The 17,825-nt window shown below is 47.0% G+C and overlaps 1 protein-coding gene across 1 annotated transcript in view; it reads left to right on the forward strand.

The window, feature by feature from the left end:
• Positions 1 to 6,800: 6,800 nt before the first annotated feature.
• Positions 6,801 to 17,825, forward strand: part of RYR3 (ryanodine receptor 3) — a 525,783-nt gene continuing 514,758 nt past the window's right edge. Inside the window, exon 1 of the mRNA XM_053224214.1 lies at positions 6,801 to 7,117. Coding sequence (XP_053080189.1) covers positions 7,067 to 7,117 — 51 coding nt within the window. The 5' untranslated portion in view covers positions 6,801 to 7,066. The remainder of the gene's footprint in view (positions 7,118 to 17,825) is intronic.

A 17,825-nucleotide genomic window follows, 5' to 3' on the forward strand; every position in this document is an offset into this window, starting at 1 on the left:
AACAGCCTATAGAGACAAACTGAACCCAGGGTTGGCCGTAGAAACATACTCGAGAACCAGAAGAAACATTTTTTACCTAAATTGTTACCTACGGAAATGTGGGTCTTACCCTGGCACCTGAAATAAATGACACCAATCTCCATTCATTTCCTTCCCACTATAAACCCGCCTATTTCAGCAGGACTATTAAAACTGTAGCGGGTCAGAGCAAATTGTTGCTAGCAGCAGCTTCAGTAAATCTGTGCCTCTGAACTGCAGGAAAAATTAAAATGCAGAAATTAGAAATCAAAGGCATTGAGTTTAGTGTGAGAATTATCTGATTAACTATACTTTCATAATCCCCTAGATCTCAATCTCATAATGCCCTAGGGAAAACCTGAGGCAGGTGGGCACTGACAGTTCCACCTTCCAAAGGAAGGCATGAATTTCAATGTGCCATAGCAACAGAATACATTTCTCATTAAAGATGCAGACATAATACAGCTCAGAATAAAACTTCCTAGGAAACAAACACCAAAAAGCAGTATTGGTGTTCACAGTTAACTTGCAATGCATGAGACATGCCTAAAATGTTTTCTTATTGGGGCAGGAAATTGTTTCCTGAAATCAGGGTCATTGTGGCTTTTTGGGGGGAGTTAAGGCCCCAGGAAAAGTCAAATGGGAATGAAACTTTAAGAGAGGCAGGAGCATAGACAGACCCGAAGGGCAGGCATTGAAAACCAGTACAAAGGAGGAGGAGGAAGGGACGATCTTCAAGAGCTATCTCAGGATTTTGCACTGAGCACTTTTACACTAAGTCATTTAATCGCTATTTTATATCACTAAGTCATTTAATTCTTAAAATAACCTAGTGAAGCAGGTATTTTAACCCCCATTTTACAGAAGACGAAATAGGCTCTGAGAGTTGAAACCACTTGCTCGGGGTCAGGCAATCCTTGAATTGTAGAGTCTTATCCAGGACTCAAATCCTCATCTATCTCATGTTGACCTTTGCGCTATACAATAAGCTCGAGAGGTTAAACAGGCATTGACCTGGAGGTAATTGCAAATGAGCCACCCTACTGCTTGGTGGCTTAATCTATTGTTTCAACAAACTGGTCCCTGTGGAGACACCTAGGAGATGAATTAGCTCCCTGTATGCACCTCGTGGAGAAGATCTGCCTCCCAGGCTTTTGCTAACACTCAGAAGCTGCCCCTCCTTCAGTGGTTTTGTTTCAGGAGCCTTTCACCGGGGTGTTGTATTAACTTTGACCTTATTATGTCATCTTCCAATCTTAAGGTGTCAGGAAAAAAAGAGACATTTCTATGTGTTTGGCTGCAGGAGGTATATCCTTAGCTGTGGATCCTTGCCTGTGTTAAGTGTTGCTATGTCTGTGACTTTTATGAGAGCTAAATGGATAACATCAAGAAAATAAAAATGTTTTCTTGTACCTGTCCCCTCCCTAATGAAGAAAGGAATTCAAGGCTTTTTTGGTATGGCTTCCATTTCACTGGACCAAAGAGATACATCGATTTAGTAGTTTTATTGCAAAGATCTTGGGAACTAATGGTAATGATTTCTTAACATTAAAAAAAAAAAAGACTTCTGTAAGTGTGTATGCCATCCTTCCCTGTTGGTACCAAATCAAAAGCAGGTGTCCTTTTAAGAATGATTTCTGTTCATGAGCTTGGCTGGTGACAGTATTTTCTCACCCTACCACCAGTAACAGAGCTTACAATTTAAATGCTTGAATACCTGAAGAAAAGGAACAGAAAGGTGGGGTTTTTTTTTTCTAATGGAAAAATAAATCTTCAGTCAATATATGGATAGTACTTATGGATATGGTAATGTGTCAAAAAAGATGGGGGCTAGCAGAGGTCAGCTCCCTCACCTCTACAGTTCTTCCATCATTGCCTTTTATTTTATTCATTTATTTATTTTTTAACGCTTATTTGTTTTTGAGACAGAGAGAGACAGAGCATGAATGGGGGAGGGTCAGAGAGAGGGAGACTCAGAATCTGAAACAGGCTCCAGGCTCTGAGCTGTCAGCACAGAGCCCGACGCAGGGCTCGAACTCACGGACCGCAAAATCACGACCTGAGCCAAAGTCAGACGCTTAACCGACTGAGCCACCCAGGCACGCCAATCATTGCCTTTTATACTTCCCCTAAGTAGAGCCTAAGTCAAGGCAGACCAAAGTCATGAGCGCGATTAACCGAAGAAATGTGTTTTCAGCAAATAGATGACTGCTGTTATTAGGAGGTGAAGCTGAAAGGGATATTGAAGACAGATTCAGTGTTGTGTATAGTCCAACAAGATGGGTAAAGCTTATCTTGATCAGCTGTGGACTCTTAACTTATGTGTCTCCAAGCATGGTAGATCTCAGTGAGTGACCAGGCTCAGGCTTGCCTTACAAATGGCTAAACCAGCAAAGGTTTGAAATTCTTGGCCAGAATGAAGGGGCCAGGGTCTTTGGCCAGCAAATAGAGTGAAGCTAACTGGCCCTCCTGGAATTGAGTCCACAACCCTAGCCTCATTAACACCGCTTGCGCAATTGACCACCATTAGAAAGCATAGCAAATGACATACTGAATTATGTGACCATGGCCTTTTTAGTATTTTTAAAACTGTATCAATCTTGCTGGTAAAAGACCTATAAGAAGCCCTGTTATGTGAGAAAATCCTCAGGACCAAATACTTCACTTGAGAATCTGCCAGAGGGGAAATAAACACGAGTTTTATTTCGGTAATAAGGCTTCTGATTTTGTCAAGCCTTTAAGAATTATATATGGAAAAGGTATAGAAGTGCTGAAAAGATAAAAACGAAAAATTTCTAGTTTGGCCCCATAGGCATAAGGTTGTTATTATGTGCTTTCCAGCTGCTGTTGATATTGGCCGCACAGCACCCCAATGTTCAAACGCTGTTGGTTGGCAGGGCTGGCTTGGAACAACTCAAGCATCTCAAAAGTATTTTATTGCTCTGTGGGCACCTTACTAAAGGTGATGGCTGATGGCTAATGGCTGATGTCTTTCTCTATCAGAGAAAGTGTTTGAAACCTGGGAGGCTTGTTTTTTTCCCCGATTGGCCTATAGTAGCTGCTATATCCACTAAGACCTAATGTCCATCTATGAAGAATAACTCACTTTTGGAGAAACTCAATTTAAAATACAGGGTGTGGGGATGCTGGGTGGCTCAGTCAGTTAAGCATCCAACTTTGGCTCAGGTCATGATCTCACAGTTTGTGGGCTCAAGCCCCGCATCGGGCTCTGTGCTGACAGCTCTGAGCCTGGAGCCTGCTTTGGATGCTGTGTCTCCCTCTCTCTCTGCCCCTCCCCTGCTCACACTCTCTGTCTCTCTGTCTCTCAAAAATAAATAAATGTTAAAAAAAATGCAGGGTATGGAGGAGTAAACCTGACATGTGGGGGACATAGGGTGGTGGGGAGGGGGTGTATGAATCTGACTTTCCCCCCATACCGTCCTAGAAGCAAGGTGGTCCAGTGTAAAAAGTACCGAAAAGTATTAGGCTTGGAGTCAGGCAACCCAAGTCTGGATGCCAGCTCTGTCACTTACCACATGTGTAAGTTTAGGCAAGTAACTTAACCTTAGTTTATTCTGTTCTAGACTTGATGGGAGAACTAATAAAAAAACAAACATCAAAGTCTAGTGTCTGAAATCTATCTACCAACCTACCTACCTGTCTTCTCTCTCTTTCCTTTCTTCACAGTCCTTCAGCATTTAGCTATCTATCCCTGAGGTCAAGGATTTTGGCTGTCATAATCAATGTTTAATCTGCAGACCTGGATGAATTGAATCCTAAGGTGGTGAAATAATTTGATTACCCGACTACAGCATAATTATTGATGATTTTGGGGGGAATCTTAGAGAATGGAAGAGGATTTCACATAGAGGTGAATGTCAACTTTCGCCACACTTTAAACTGAAACCGTAGGGTGAGAAACTATAGGCTGAGCCCCAGAATAAATCCTGGACTGGGTAATTAAGCAGCTCCCTTTTGAGCACACCAAAGAAGTGCAAGGATCACCAGGAATCCAAGTAGATGTATCATGGTGTTATATGCTTCTGTTCCATTTCCTTTTTTGGTGGAGTTGTTTGACTGATAAAGCAAGTAGTATCCCATCTATGTATCTAGGTTTCAGTAGAGTATGTGAAAAAGGCTTTTGTAGTCTCCTCATGAACAAGAAGATATTTGAGCTGCAAAATAATATATTTAGAAAAGTTCTTTACCTCTTGAATAATCATAAACAAAAATATAAAATGACCGGAGATGGGATCTAGTGGTATGCCAAAAGTACACCACATCATAGTTTGGTGATAATTAGCACTCTGGATGGCATAATATGGATTCGAAAATATCTTTTTTTAAAAGTTTTTTATTTGGGGGCGCCTGGGTGGCTCAGTCGTTAAGCGTCCGACTTCGGCTCAGGTCAGGATCTCGCGGTCTGTGAGTTCGAGCCCCGCGTCAGGCTCTGGGCTGATGGCTCAAGAGCCTGGAGCCTCCTTCCGATTCTGTGTCTCCCTGTCTCTCTGCCCCTCCCCCATTCATGCTCTGTCTCTCTCTGTCCCAAAAATAAATAAACGTTAAAAAAAAATTAAAAAAAAAATAAAAGTTTTTTATTTGTCTTGAGAGAGAACGAGAGAGAGAGTGAGCAGGGGAGGGAGGAAAAGAGGGAGAGAGAGGATCCCAAGCAGTCTCCGTGCCATCAGCACAGAGCCTGACATGGGGCTCGAACTCATGAACCGTGAGTCTTGACCTCAGCTGAATTCAAGAGTCAGGTGCTTGACTGACTGAGCCACCCAGGTGGCCCTAGATTCAAAAATATTTTAAAGGACCAGATAGGGACAGGAGTTAGTAAAATAAATTAAGAAGAAATATTTTTTAAAGTTGATACTTAAGTACTCGGACATAGCCAAGACAGGAGAGGTTTGCGTTAGGGATTCATGTGGGAGAGAAAACAAAACAAAACACAAAAGTCTAGAAATTCTAGTTAAACATAATCCTAATAGGTACCGTTGGTGCTGTTTCTTTCTTTCTTTTTTTTTTTCAACGTTTATCCATCTTTGGGACAGAGAGAGACAGAGCATGAACGGGGGAGGGGCAGAGAGAGAGGGAGACACAGAATCGGAAACAGGCTCCAGGCTCTGAGCCATCAGCCCAGAGCCCGACGCGGGGCTCGAACTCACGGACCGCGAGATCGTGACCTGGCTGAAGTCGGACGCTTAACCGACTGCACCACCCAGGCGCCCCCCGTTGGTGCTGTTTCAAAGCCAGTTGGCTATGAGGCAGCGTGTACAGATTGTCCAAAAACAAGAGGAGAGCACTGCAATCTAAGAGGAAGAAGACAAACTGGAATGCTCATACATTAACGATAACATGGTTATCTGAAAACCATGCCACAGGTAATGATGAGGGGGAAGAGGGTGCAGCCAGAAGAAGGGAAGTGGGTGGTAGGTTACAGAAGGGACCATGACATGTGCCCTCCCATAGGTGGAGGGCTACAGTGTGCCGAGGGTTTGAATGATTCTGGGCAGGCTTCAGGAGAGGTGTGAGGGCCAAGATGGAGCTCTAGAAGGAAGCAGTTTGGGTACAATTTAAGAAAAACACGTTTTTTCTTAGCACTTCTTGGTTTTTTTGAAGATGTTAAAGAAATCTCTACACCCGACATGGGACTCGAACTCACAACCCCAACGTTAAGAGTCTCATGATCCACGGAGTGAGCCAGTCAGGTGTCCCACCATTTCTGATGTGCAGTAGGAAATGTGGGACTGGAGCTCAGAAAAGGTCTTTTAGGCAGAACCAAAAGAGAGGTCATCCGCGAGGCAGCTATGAAATCCGTTTGGGTCTCTAGTGTCCTCTGCTACTGTCAGCCCAGAATTGTCACCCATACATCTTCTGGTTACTCTTCATCCTAGGTCTGGATCTCTTCCTAGAGCCCCTTCTCTTGAATACTTCCCTTACCCTGGAGCTTCCTGGCCAGCAGACAGAAGGTGGCACCCTGTACCCTCAGCTTTAGCCAGGATCAATCCTACAGCCCCCAACCCTGGAAAACCACCCAAGGCTGGGTGGCATGTCAGCAGCCCAAGGACCTGGAAGAGGCGTATACTCCTCTATCCCTTTTAGAGTCCACAGGACTGCACCCTAAAGTTTACCTGAGGGCTTGGCAAAGAGGAAGGGTTCTGATGCCACCTGACCTCTGAATTTCGAATGGAATGGGGAGCCCCAGAAGCTTCCTGAGGTACAGGGAGCCCTTAATCTGTCGAGCAATAATAGGGGGGTAGTAAAATGTACTCATTAGATTTGAAGAGGAGAAGGGGCTCTCTCAAGGTGAGGAAAGGGCTATCCAAGGAGTTGCAAACTTTGTTATGAATGGACAGCCACCCTCCATCCTCACTGCACCGTCTCTCTCCCTGCCTCTCTTTAGATTGTAGGCACACCTCTCTCTGCCGTCCTCGGTTGGGGGTCTGAACAACACACTGGGGTTGGAGCAACGCATTCGTGTCCCAAACACAGACACACACGCACACACGCGCACGCACACACACGCGAGGGCAAAGTGGGCATAGCGAGAGGGCTCTGACGCCCAGTCTCAGCATGCTGGAGCTAAGCAACTGGCCTTTGTTTGTGAATCGGAGCAGGGTAGGGGGCACCCTGTCGTCGCTGCGGAGCGCGCGCCTTGCTGGGCGCGCGGCGCGGTGCGGCGGTGTGCGGGGGAGGCCCCACCGCACCCCACCCCCCGGGTCCCGGCGCCGCCCCCGCCCGCTCCGCGCGCTGGGCGCTGCGCTCTCCGCCCGGCCCGCGGCCGCCGCGCACTTGGCTGGGGCGAGAGGCGAAGAGGGGTAGGCGGGCTGCTTGGTTGGCGTTGGCGCTCTGCAGTGCAGTGGAGTGTTAGCCCAGCTCCCTATATGGTCGGGGATTAGCTCGGCGCTGCTGAGGCTGAGCCAGGAGCGGGAGGAGGAGGAGGAAGAGGAGGAGGAGAAAGAGCGCAGCAGCAGCCAGCGCACGCCGAGCGGCTGCTGGGGGAAGCAGAGGCGCCGGAGGCTGGGGCACCGCCGACGCCTCGGGAGCCATGGCCGAAGGGGGAGAAGGAGGCGAGGACGAGATCCAGTTCCTGAGGACTGTGAGTCTCCGTGGCGGGGGCGAGCTGGCGGGCAGGTGGGGAGGAGCACAGAGCGGGGCGAGGAGGGGCTGCGCTGCGCCGGGTGCCCTATGCCGGGTGCAGGTGCCCGGCGCGTTCTCCGCACCCGCTGGCTGCAGAGGCGGACCAGCCACCCACCCGCGGGGCCGGCAGCGTTAGTGTGGGAAGGGGCACCTTCTCTTGCCTGCCCCTACTTCCCCTACCGCCACCCCCACCCCAGACCTCCACCTCCACCTCTACTGCTGTCCAGGCAACTTGCTACTTGATCCGAAACCTTTGATGCCCAAACTTCCAGCCAGGGTTTGCTCGTGGTTGCCCTAACCTGGAGAATCAGAAGTGGAAGATCTCGCCCCAGAGTCGGTCCGCTCTTCCCCCCACCCCCGCAACACTCCGCCCCAGCCCCCTGCCTCTTCCGAGGTGCCCCCACGCACCCGGGAACCGCCGGAAAGATTCAGCGGGGTAGGGGCGAGCGTGGGGAGCCGAGTGCGAGAAGCAGGCGCAGGCGCTCGGTCCCACTCCTGGTATCACTCGGAAGGGAATTCACCCAGCGCTACCCCTGGCACGTTAAGCCCCGAACCGGCAGCTGCTGCTGGAGCGTTACTTGACTGCCCAGAGTGTAGGAGCCGCGGCTTCTGCTGCCTGCTCTCCCGAGCCCCGCAGGACGGGGAAACCCCGGTCTGTGGCTCCGCGTCACTCAGGTCCCCTTCCTGGCACCGGAGGGCGCTGCTCCGCCCCAGATTTTAGGGGAAGTGGCTGGGGGGCGGGGATCTATTGTAGCCACATCAACCTTGCCCCTTAGGAGTTAACTGAAAGCCTTTCAAGGCGGACTACAGCTGGGAGGTGTGGGGGGCATTGAGGTGCGTCCCAGCTCCGATTTCAGCCAGGTGACCTTGAGCAAGTCGCATAATCCGCCCTTCCTTGCCTCAGTTTCCTCTTGTGTAAAATGGAGAAAATATAACCAGCGTTTCAGGGTGATAAGGATTAAATGAGATACCAAATGTCATAATGTTTTGCAAACTGTAAATTGCTCCATAAGTGTTAGATCATTTTAAATGCGCTGTCTAGCTCTCAGGAATTACAATGAAATTCTTTCTTTCCCTCTCCCTCTCTCCTTCTCTTTAAGTGCCCCCCTTCTGACCTGGTGTCTGAAGATCACAGCTTAGGTCTTGTCCCTCTTTTGGACCATTCCCTCCCCTTTTCCAAAGCCCTTGACTTTCTCTTCCAAACATGGTTCCTCTATCAGGGCTGGGAGTCTCATTTGGGAGACTTAAAGGGACCCACCTCCCTACTAACGCTACCTTCTGATATTACAGAATGAGCCGTTTCTTCATCCTGGATCCAGACCCCCTCCTCATCTCTCACACTGCATTCAAGAGCTCAAGACGGCTTCACATTTGGCCGCTTCTCACAGCCCTTTTGTTGTAAAGCTACCCGTTCCTTCCAAAACCCTGTGGAATCCCCAAGCTTTCCTTCTAACAGGTGTCCTTGATGTTAGCTGGGTGATACCTCCTGTACTCCGTGTATTGTGTCCTCCTCAATCAGTTGTTTCTTCTGCTTGCTATTAATGATCTTGTAGACGTTGCTGACTGAAGAAATCCCCTTCTGACAGATTGGGTCAGTGTGGAATAGAGGGCTGAGAGGGTCGAGGTGAAATCCTGGTGGTTTTCTTGAGATCTCCACCCTCTGTGTTTCTCGTGGCTTCTGTGGTCACCTTCCCTGACATTTCTTCTCCATCAGGCGGTGTAAGTGGGATTTTTTTTTGGTATGCCTATAACCAAGACTTACTGTAGAGCAATGGTTCTTAAATTGTGTATGTCGTGGGTGTCCTGCCCCAGAGATGAGAGCAGTTGGGCTCTTTTTAATGCCTATTCGTGGCCTCCTGCAGGGTTCAAGGACCCAGGTTAAGAACCTCTATTGCAGATGCACTGCATGTCAGTTATGGCTTCCAGGGAGAGCTGGAAGTAACCATGGGAGTGAGTGACTTCACATGTGGCATTATTATTCCTCCTAGTAATCGCCTGGAGTGTTTTTTAGGCGTGTTCTTCAGTGACTCTGTGAACATCTTCATCTGTGGTTTATTGGGGGGGGGGTGGGGAAATAGGCGATGAAACTGAGATACAGGAAATCAGGTAACTTGGCCATGGTTGCCCAGAGAGTTACTAATGCTCGTCATTACATAACGTTCACTTAAATCCCCACCAGAGCCTGGTGTTGAGCACTACTCCAGAGGCTGTGGTCTTCAGAATGTACTGCCACTGGAACTCCTGCTTTCTGACCTGTGACACTCTTCTCTATATATCCATGAATTAGACAAAGTTATTTCTGCAAAACTGATCACCATCAGTTTTAATTCGCACAGAATTTTGACTGCCTTTAGGGGAGTCAGGAATCCCAGGGCTGAGCTAGAAGTGGGATTTTCTCACCTTTGATCATGCCTGGGTTTGAACTCCCCCACCTACCTTTACCTTAGAGTTTGCTGTGTTTCCCAAAACAATATCTTTTAAAGCATTTTGGCCACTTGTCAGTCATGTAATACCTCCTAACCTTCATGTTGTCCTGGACCAGAATGTGGTTGATATTTGATGATGGAGAAGAATCCTATGTTTGCAACCAAGAACTTGAGGATTGCCATTCCAGGCAGCAGAGGCTTTTAAACCTACTTTAAAAAAATAGACCATGGGGCGCCTGGGTGGCTCAGTCAGTTAAGTGTCCGACTTCAGCTCAGGTCATGATCTCACAGTTCATTAGTTTGAGCCCCACCTCGGGCTCTCTGCTGTCTGCAAAGAGCCCACTTTGGATCCTCTGTACCCTTCTCTCTGCTTCTCCCCCATTGGTTCTCTCTCTCTTTCTCTCTAAATAAATAAACTTAAAAAAAATAGATCAAAGAATAGCACTGTATTGAGGGTCTGTCAAGTTGTCGGTGGTTATAGTATCTTGTTTATTATGATAGTGACAAAAATAAAAGCAGCCGGAGCTATCAGCAACATGAAATGGGCCAGGATCACTGCAGTGATCACAATAGGTGTGTGTACTGGGGCTTTGGACACTTGCTAGGAGGTGGTGTTCACGTTCGCTGCATCCTCTGGTACATCTGAAGCCCATTCTCTCCAAGGTAGGGACAGTCCCTACACAAGGGGTTTGGAAGTGCAAGCACATCACGTAAACTAAATGCTCTTGCACCCCAAACCTTAACCTGGCTGTGTAAAACTACATATCCTCTCTGGCCTTCTAAAATCATTGGCAGTCATTCAAGTCAATGAGAGAGAGAGTCAGCCAGACCGATAGCCGAAGAATTTTCTTTAAGGCTAAAAATTTCCCTGCCGCTGCTGCTGGCAGTGGCATCATCCTGCCTTCCGATTGCTCTTGCTGACGTCGCCGGTGTCACTGACGTGGCTCTGAAGCTGCTCAGAAGGAGATAAACCTGCCAGCCACTCATCTGAAAGCAAGAAGTTACAGTGAGAGAGGAGTGACAATTGCCGTATCTCCAGACGGTTGGAGCGGCTGGCTCTATACCAGGCTCAGAGAGTGCCAGGGAGTAGCTGTTCTCTGCTCCCCCACCTCCCTTTGGCTACGGTTTCCATTGAAAAAGAAAGAAAGACCTCCGCACCTCAGCTTGTTGTTTTAAAAACCCCACAGCCTTCTCCTTGCTGGCCCCCTCGCCACCACAGAGTTAACTGAAACAGAACTCAAAGTGAGGGAGACAAGTGTTTCCCTGAGTTTCAATTAAAGATTGGTCATAGATGCCTCATTTAGCCCTCCTTGTAGAAAGTTGTCCTCTGTCTAAATTGGCAGCTCTCGAGGGACAGGAGAAGGCATTTGTGCTGAAGATCAAGACAGCTCATGTGGTCTGGGCTCCTCCCTACGGGGTGACTAGGACAGATCCCTGAATTTGAGCTGTGGCACCAAGTGTGAGCCCAAGTCCCTCCACAGCACCTTGTCCCAGGTTGGGAGGACTGTGAACCTGTGCTTGGTGGTTTATAGCTTCTGGCTTGTTTCTCCCCTCGGTAGAGTCCATTCCCGGGGCCACTGCGTGATGCCACTGTCTTGCTTTCGGGAGCTTTCTCTCGAGGAGGGAGGTAGACATGCGTGACTTCTTCCTTCCAGCACAGCGTCTCAGGGTGACAGTGAGTAGTAATGGAGGGAGCGTTAGAATGCAGACCCAGATACCCAGGCCTATGCTGTTGGTGAGCAGAGCTGGGCTCTCCTGCTGAGTTGGGTTTGATGTTTAAAATGACAGAATTCAGACTATCCTCACAGTCTGGGCCTTCTTGCGTCACTTCCCACATTCCCAGTCTCTTTCCCCTTGGCTCTGGAGAGCTGATCTTATTAAGGAGCTGTAGCGGAATGGCTGGACACCTAGTGTCACCTCCTTTCCAGGGAAATGCCCCAGGGCGGGGGGTGGTGTGTATGAAAAGGAAGCAAGGTCCTTCCCTCAAAGAAATGAACTTGCATCAGAAAGGCTGCATCCTCACCAAGGGGTGGCTCCCACCCACGAGGTACTGATTGCCCACAGCCAGGGGTTGTCCTGGGGGATCTGAAGCTGCCGAACTCCAGGGTCACGAGGTGATGGTGACTGTGAACTTGGAAATACTTGGAATGTGTTGCAGCCTGTGCAAGAGGAGTGAGACCAAGAACAGGTGTGCAGTTGAAGGTGTGACTGAAGGAAGAAAGGTGTTTCTGACGTCTGTGCGTATTTTGTCTTATGCTGATATGATTGGTAACAGGATAAAGACACTTCAGTGCAATACGTTTTTCAAACAATTCATTCCTTTCCCATTATTAGAGGAAAAACAAATATATTTGTCCCGTTCCTTAGGACTGATCTGAGGGGAAAAAAGTGTTGAAAAAAGGATGGGAGGAGTTTATCTGGAGATTAAAATACTATAATAATTATTTTCGAAGGGTTTGTATCAAAGTAGATCTTATTATGTCTGTCTGTATTTATTTGTCTCTTTTGCTTGTTTTGTGATCATTTGTTTCCACTCCTTCCTGGGAAGGATTTTTTAATGTCCTAATTCGGTTTTTCCTTTACCTTACTACTTAAAGAATTTTGAGTTCAGAAGCCACATTTTCTAATGGCTTGGGATCCTTTTGAACAATTCTTACCGATATCATTGTATAGGCAGAAGAGGTCCTGTGTCTTCAGAAAGCAGTACTTTAGCTCATTTCCCACCCTTCCACAGCCTTCTAAACCCTTCTCGATTATACCTCGGTCTTTAAGCTACCCTTGATACAAGATTTATCCAGTAGGAGTGAAATGTAATGAAACATGAAAAAAACTGAGCATAGAAGCAGGAATTCTTAATTCCAGACAAAGCTCACTGTGACCTTGAGTGAGTCATTTAAGAAAACAGGTTTCATTTCCACCACTGTATGGAGATAGAATCTGATTTCATGGCTTCACAGAAGTGGAATGAAAGGCGTTGGTAATCCTAGCAATACCCCAAATGAGAGACGAGGGTGTGTTTTGTAGGACATCATCATCGTGTGTCTCTTGCATAGGACATCAGCCCTACTTGTGACCAGATCTTGTTGAAAAAGCAACTCATGTTCTCTTTCTCTATGATGCCCCTTGCCACAGGTCTCACCCTCTTCTCAGAGTTGTTACACTGTCTCCAGTGTTGGCTCAGCCCCAGTGTTGGGAAATTACCCCACTAAAGCAAACACCAACTTACCTCAAGTAATTTGACTAAGAGGCATGATGGAGAAGGCAAGTCATTTGGTGCAAGAGCCTTCAAAAGGCCATTTTCTATGAAGCCAGCCCTGCTTTTCCTCTGGATTTTGCTGCTTCAGTCACGTCTGTTTGGGGACTCAGGGCCGTTGGAAAGTTCCTTTTGGCCACACCTGGATGAAGCAGATGCTTTTGTGGTGGGAGCCCAGCCAATGCTGAGGCTGCCGGGTACCACTTCTCCCCAGGGAGCCACGTCCAGTCTTCGGGGCTCTGGTGTCCTCTCAGCCATCTTCTTGTTCGGAAGCCGATGGGGTATTTTAGGGACAAAGACATTTCTAGCCACTGCAGTTTCCTTTGCTTCCGTGAGTTTTGCCATCATAGCACCTCTTCAGTTCAGAGACAGGGAGGAAAAAGTGCTGGCACCTTGGTCCTGACCCTGCTCCTGGGAGGAGCCCTGTGAGGTGCTAAGATGATTTTTCCCCCTCTTTATGTCATTTCTGATTCCCGATTGTTAGAAAACAAAGTTCGGATCGGCTCTGAGACTGATGATGCAGTATTCAAAAATAAAAGCTGTGCCTCCTCTCCTCACATGCACCTCTCCCCCTCTCTAGCCCGGAGCACATTGCTGACGCTACAGGAATACACCGGGCTGTTGTCCTTTTCGGCGGGTCGCAGCCCTGCAGGTAGGAGGCACTGAGACACAAGGCTTCCCCCTTTTTTCTTTCACCTTCTACCTCTTTAGGCAGTGGGCTCCTTCTTGATCTCCGGTCTCCCAGCCCCCACAGGGGCTTGTCTACTTGAGGAGGTCTTCTTTTTGTTGGATTCCATGCCGAAGAAGAAGGAAAGCAAGCATTGTATCTTCAAGTCAGATTACAGAGAGATTCAGAAATTTCACTCAACATGAGCCATCTCCTCTGGGGTGACAGCTGCTTGCTGCTGCTTACTTGAGGAGTGCAGAGGAGTCAGGAGAGAGCTCTGGAGACAGAGCGGCTGGTGCCTGTGCAGAATCTCGCAGGCCATCAACAGTTTTTCTACGGAGTTCCGTTTATGTGTGGTTTTATGCTGCAGGAACCAACCAGCGTGATGAGCAAGGCAGCACAGTTTTAGAGGAAGCACGAGACTGAAAATCTGGGTTGGTGTCAGTGTGGACATGACCCACATACAGAAGGCTTGCTTTCTTAGTCTGTCTTTGGAATGAGGCATTCACTCAAGAAATGCCCTCTATCAAAATACTGAAATGCAAAATTGTGAGCTCAGTGGGTACCATTAATGATTAGCATCATTAACAGCCAAGCAGAGCCAGTTCCTGAAGGAATGGGAATTGGATCAGTGAAAGATGAGAGCGTCTGGGAACATTACTGAGAGGGACAAGCCTGAGTGAACATGCACTGGGTCTTGGGAAGCCCTGAGTAGGCGGAGGAAGCATTAGGGCACAGGAGTCTGGACTCTGGGGCTGCTGGCACAGAAACACTCCTCTTTATCCACTTATGGCTTCTGATCAGAGGAGAGGAAGCTTTGAGTTACAGAAGACAAAGTGGCCAACCTTAGGCTAGGCATTGGAGAGAGCACTACTTGCAACCAGGACTGGTGTACGAAATACTTTGTTTTTCATAGTTCAGAATCAGAGGCAATGGTTAGAATAAGAAAGTCTCAGATTTTTATGAGGTGACTCTCCATCAAAGTGAGAGCTAAGGTGCCACCCTCCTGAAGTAGAAAAGCGTTCAAGGGACAAAAGTCCATTATCCATGATCGTGTTTGTTGATAGGTTGCTCATCATTATCCCAAGCAAATGCCGCAGAGTTCCTGAAACCAACTTAGACCAGTTCCTACTGCAAAAAAGGGAGGATGCCAAGGAGAGCTGCCTGTCTCCCAGTAAGAGCAAATAGAAAAGGCTCTTCCTGGAAGGTCCATGCTTCTCAACAGACCAGTGGCAGGGCCTGGCATTTCGTCTCTGATAATTTCACAGTTGAGTTCTCTAATGGGCTTGAGCAGAGAGAGCTAGTCAATGGGTCTATGGGAAGAAATGGAAAGTTCTCCATCCCTGGCACATAAATGTGCACGCTGTAAGAAGTATCGATTGGGACAGCTGTACTCTGCTGTGGACCAGATCCAGACTTTAAATAATGCTAGAACAATGCAGGGGATCCAGTGGGCCACAACTGCACATTGAACCAAGAGCTGAATCCCGAAGGTCAAGACAAAATAGAGCAGCTACTCCTGGAGGAGTGTGAGCCCCTTGTGAGCCCTTGCATCTGTCTGTGAACATCATTGTCTGTCATTCAGGACACGTGGCTGTTGTTCTGAACTATAGCAGTGATCCACCCTCAAGTCGACCTCTCTTCTGTCTAGGCTGGCCAGAAAAGGGGAGTCCAAGAATAAACCATAGCAATATCTTGAACGAATCTCATTTCTTTGCAAGAGGGATTTTAAGATGAAAAACATAACAGAGTACACCGCGGTCCAGTGGGTAAACTCAGAGCTAAAGCATTTGCTCTATTTGGTGGCATTTCTGTCACCAGATGCTGTAGGATTGTCTGCCCTTCCCTGGGTTTTAGTTCATCCATTTATCAAGGCATGGTGATAATGATTATATCTCAGGGATGCCTTGAAACTAGGATTGAAGGGACTCTGTGTCTCCTCTAGGAAAATGAGGTATGTATATATGGAGGGAGTGGCTTGGAATGAAAGTTGCCTTGTTGCCCAATTACCTTAAAAGGTTTCTATCAACCTAAAGTGGGAGCCATAGACTATACACTCCAGGAATACAAGGGCTTTAAATTCAGTCTGTTCTGAATCCCCAGGTATCTTAACATCACAGGGCTCACAATCTTAAACACTTTGGGGGCCAGGCAGGTAACTAAATATGTGAATCAGGCTTTATTTGCAAAGAGAGGTGGGCCTGATGTACACATTCAGGTAAAAAATTCTTGAACACTTCCAGCCAAGCAATATACCCCTGCAGCAGGATTGTGAGCTGCTCGCCAGCTTGCAGGCGTGGATGAACCCTCACATTTTAAGTGCATAAGCTGCCCAGGATGCATGAATATTTTTATGAGTAGGATCAGGCTCACAATGCACATCAAGGTCCTTGGATGAGAATGTCAACATAAAAGACAGTGTATCATTTATCACAGTGCATAAAAGACAGATGGGCAGGAAGATAAATTAATAGGCTTAATAAATGATAGACTTGATCATCAAAATGAATTCAGATTGTGCTAGCCTTTAAAAACCCTTTAAAATGATCACATGGATATAGATATCATGAAATTTGAAGTAAGCAGGGTATCCCCTCGACATTTATTGACCAGCTACTCACTGGCCCTGACCAAGTTGCTGGCCTTTACATAGATGAATAAGAAAGATATCTTAACGTTTATTGCCTCCATTGCTGGAGGTCACGAGGGGGCTCAGTCTTGTTTTGAGGTAGCAAGGGTATCAGTCATTTCAGATGAATGTATAACAATTAATTTAAGTTTTCTGTAACTCCATGGTACTAAAGTAACTCTTACTAAAATGTGTGACCTTGGGGAGTTTCGTAACTTCTGTGCCTGTTTCCTCATGTGTTAAATGTGAGTGATAATAGTGTCTGTCCCAGACGGTTGTTGTGGGGATTAAATGTGTTAATCTGTGTTAGGTGCCTGGAAGAGTGCCCAGCATCTAATAAGTCCTCAACAAATATTAGCTACTAATACTGTCCCAACAAACAGCATCAGCATTGACATTAGGCACACTAGCTATTCCAAATGTCATTGCATGTTCATTTTATTAAAAAAATTTTTTTTAACGTTTATTCATTTTTGAGAGACAGAGACAGAGCGCAAGTGGGGGAGGGGCAGAGAGAGAGGGAGACACAGAATCCGAAGCAGGCTCCAGGCTCTCAGCTGTCAGCACAGAGCCCAATGTGGGGCTCGAACTCATGAACTGCGAGATCATGACCTGAGCCGAAGTCGGACGCTCAACCGACTGAGCCACTCAGGCTCCCATTGCACGTTCATCTTAGAGTTGAAAAGTACAAAAGGACAATGCCCTGTGATCATTCTGTGGTCTTGATTCCTGGCATTCTGCTTACCTATAATATGATCAGGACTTGTGACTAGCAGTGAACCTGGAATGGACATGGCCTCAGGAGCACAGATGGATGGGTCATTTCTTAAGTGCCCACTTTGCAAAGCCTCTTGTTACAAGTGAATGGGCAACATGATTTTTGGAGACTCCTAAACACAGACAACTTGTCCTTGGTTTGGGGAGATTTTTTTCTTCAACATGTTTTATTTATTTATTTATTTATTTATTTAAAATTTTTTTTTTAATGTTTATTTATTTTTGAGACAGAGACAGAGCATGAACGGGGGAGGGTCAGAGAGAGAGGGAGACACAGAATCCGAATCAGGCTCCAGGCTCTGAGCTGTCAGCACAGAGCCCGACGCGGGGCTCAAACTCACAGACCGCGAGATCATGACCTGAGCCGAAGTCGGACGCTTAACCGACTGAGCCATCCAGGCGCCCCTACAACATATGTTTTAAATGTGGAAATATGCCTTTCTGAGAATTCACTGTATTTTCAGCAATACAAGGTCATCCCACTATAAGGATCTGGCTATGCACCTTCTTGATACCTTCTCATGACTAAGGATGCAAAGCATGAACCTAAAGTAGAGCTTGATTCTTGTTACATCCTTTGGTGTCCTCTTCTCTGGAGGGTCCTGTTATGGGGAGTGGTCCAATCCTCTGCTTCTCACCTTTCCTATCAAACATTATTCCCATCTTTTCTTTCTCTGCTTTCCATGGAATTAAATTGGATAATGTTGGCTATATGTAATCCCTATTAACAGTTTTCCTGTCCCTGGATGAGAGTATATGTTTACCTGGTTAAAATACTCTACTTCTTGTCAGTGACAGGTGTATAGGATGTCTACGCACATGGGCTGGCTAATGGCACCTTCGTTTTGACTAGATAATATCACCCTAGTTGGCTCTTTGCTTTCACTCAAAAAGAAGATCCCAATAACTGAAAAC

The sequence above is a fragment of the Acinonyx jubatus genome, chromosome B3 (genome assembly GCF_027475565.1).
Source record: "Acinonyx jubatus isolate Ajub_Pintada_27869175 chromosome B3, VMU_Ajub_asm_v1.0, whole genome shotgun sequence".
In the NCBI taxonomy this organism is placed as follows: Eukaryota; Metazoa; Chordata; class Mammalia; order Carnivora; family Felidae; genus Acinonyx; species Acinonyx jubatus.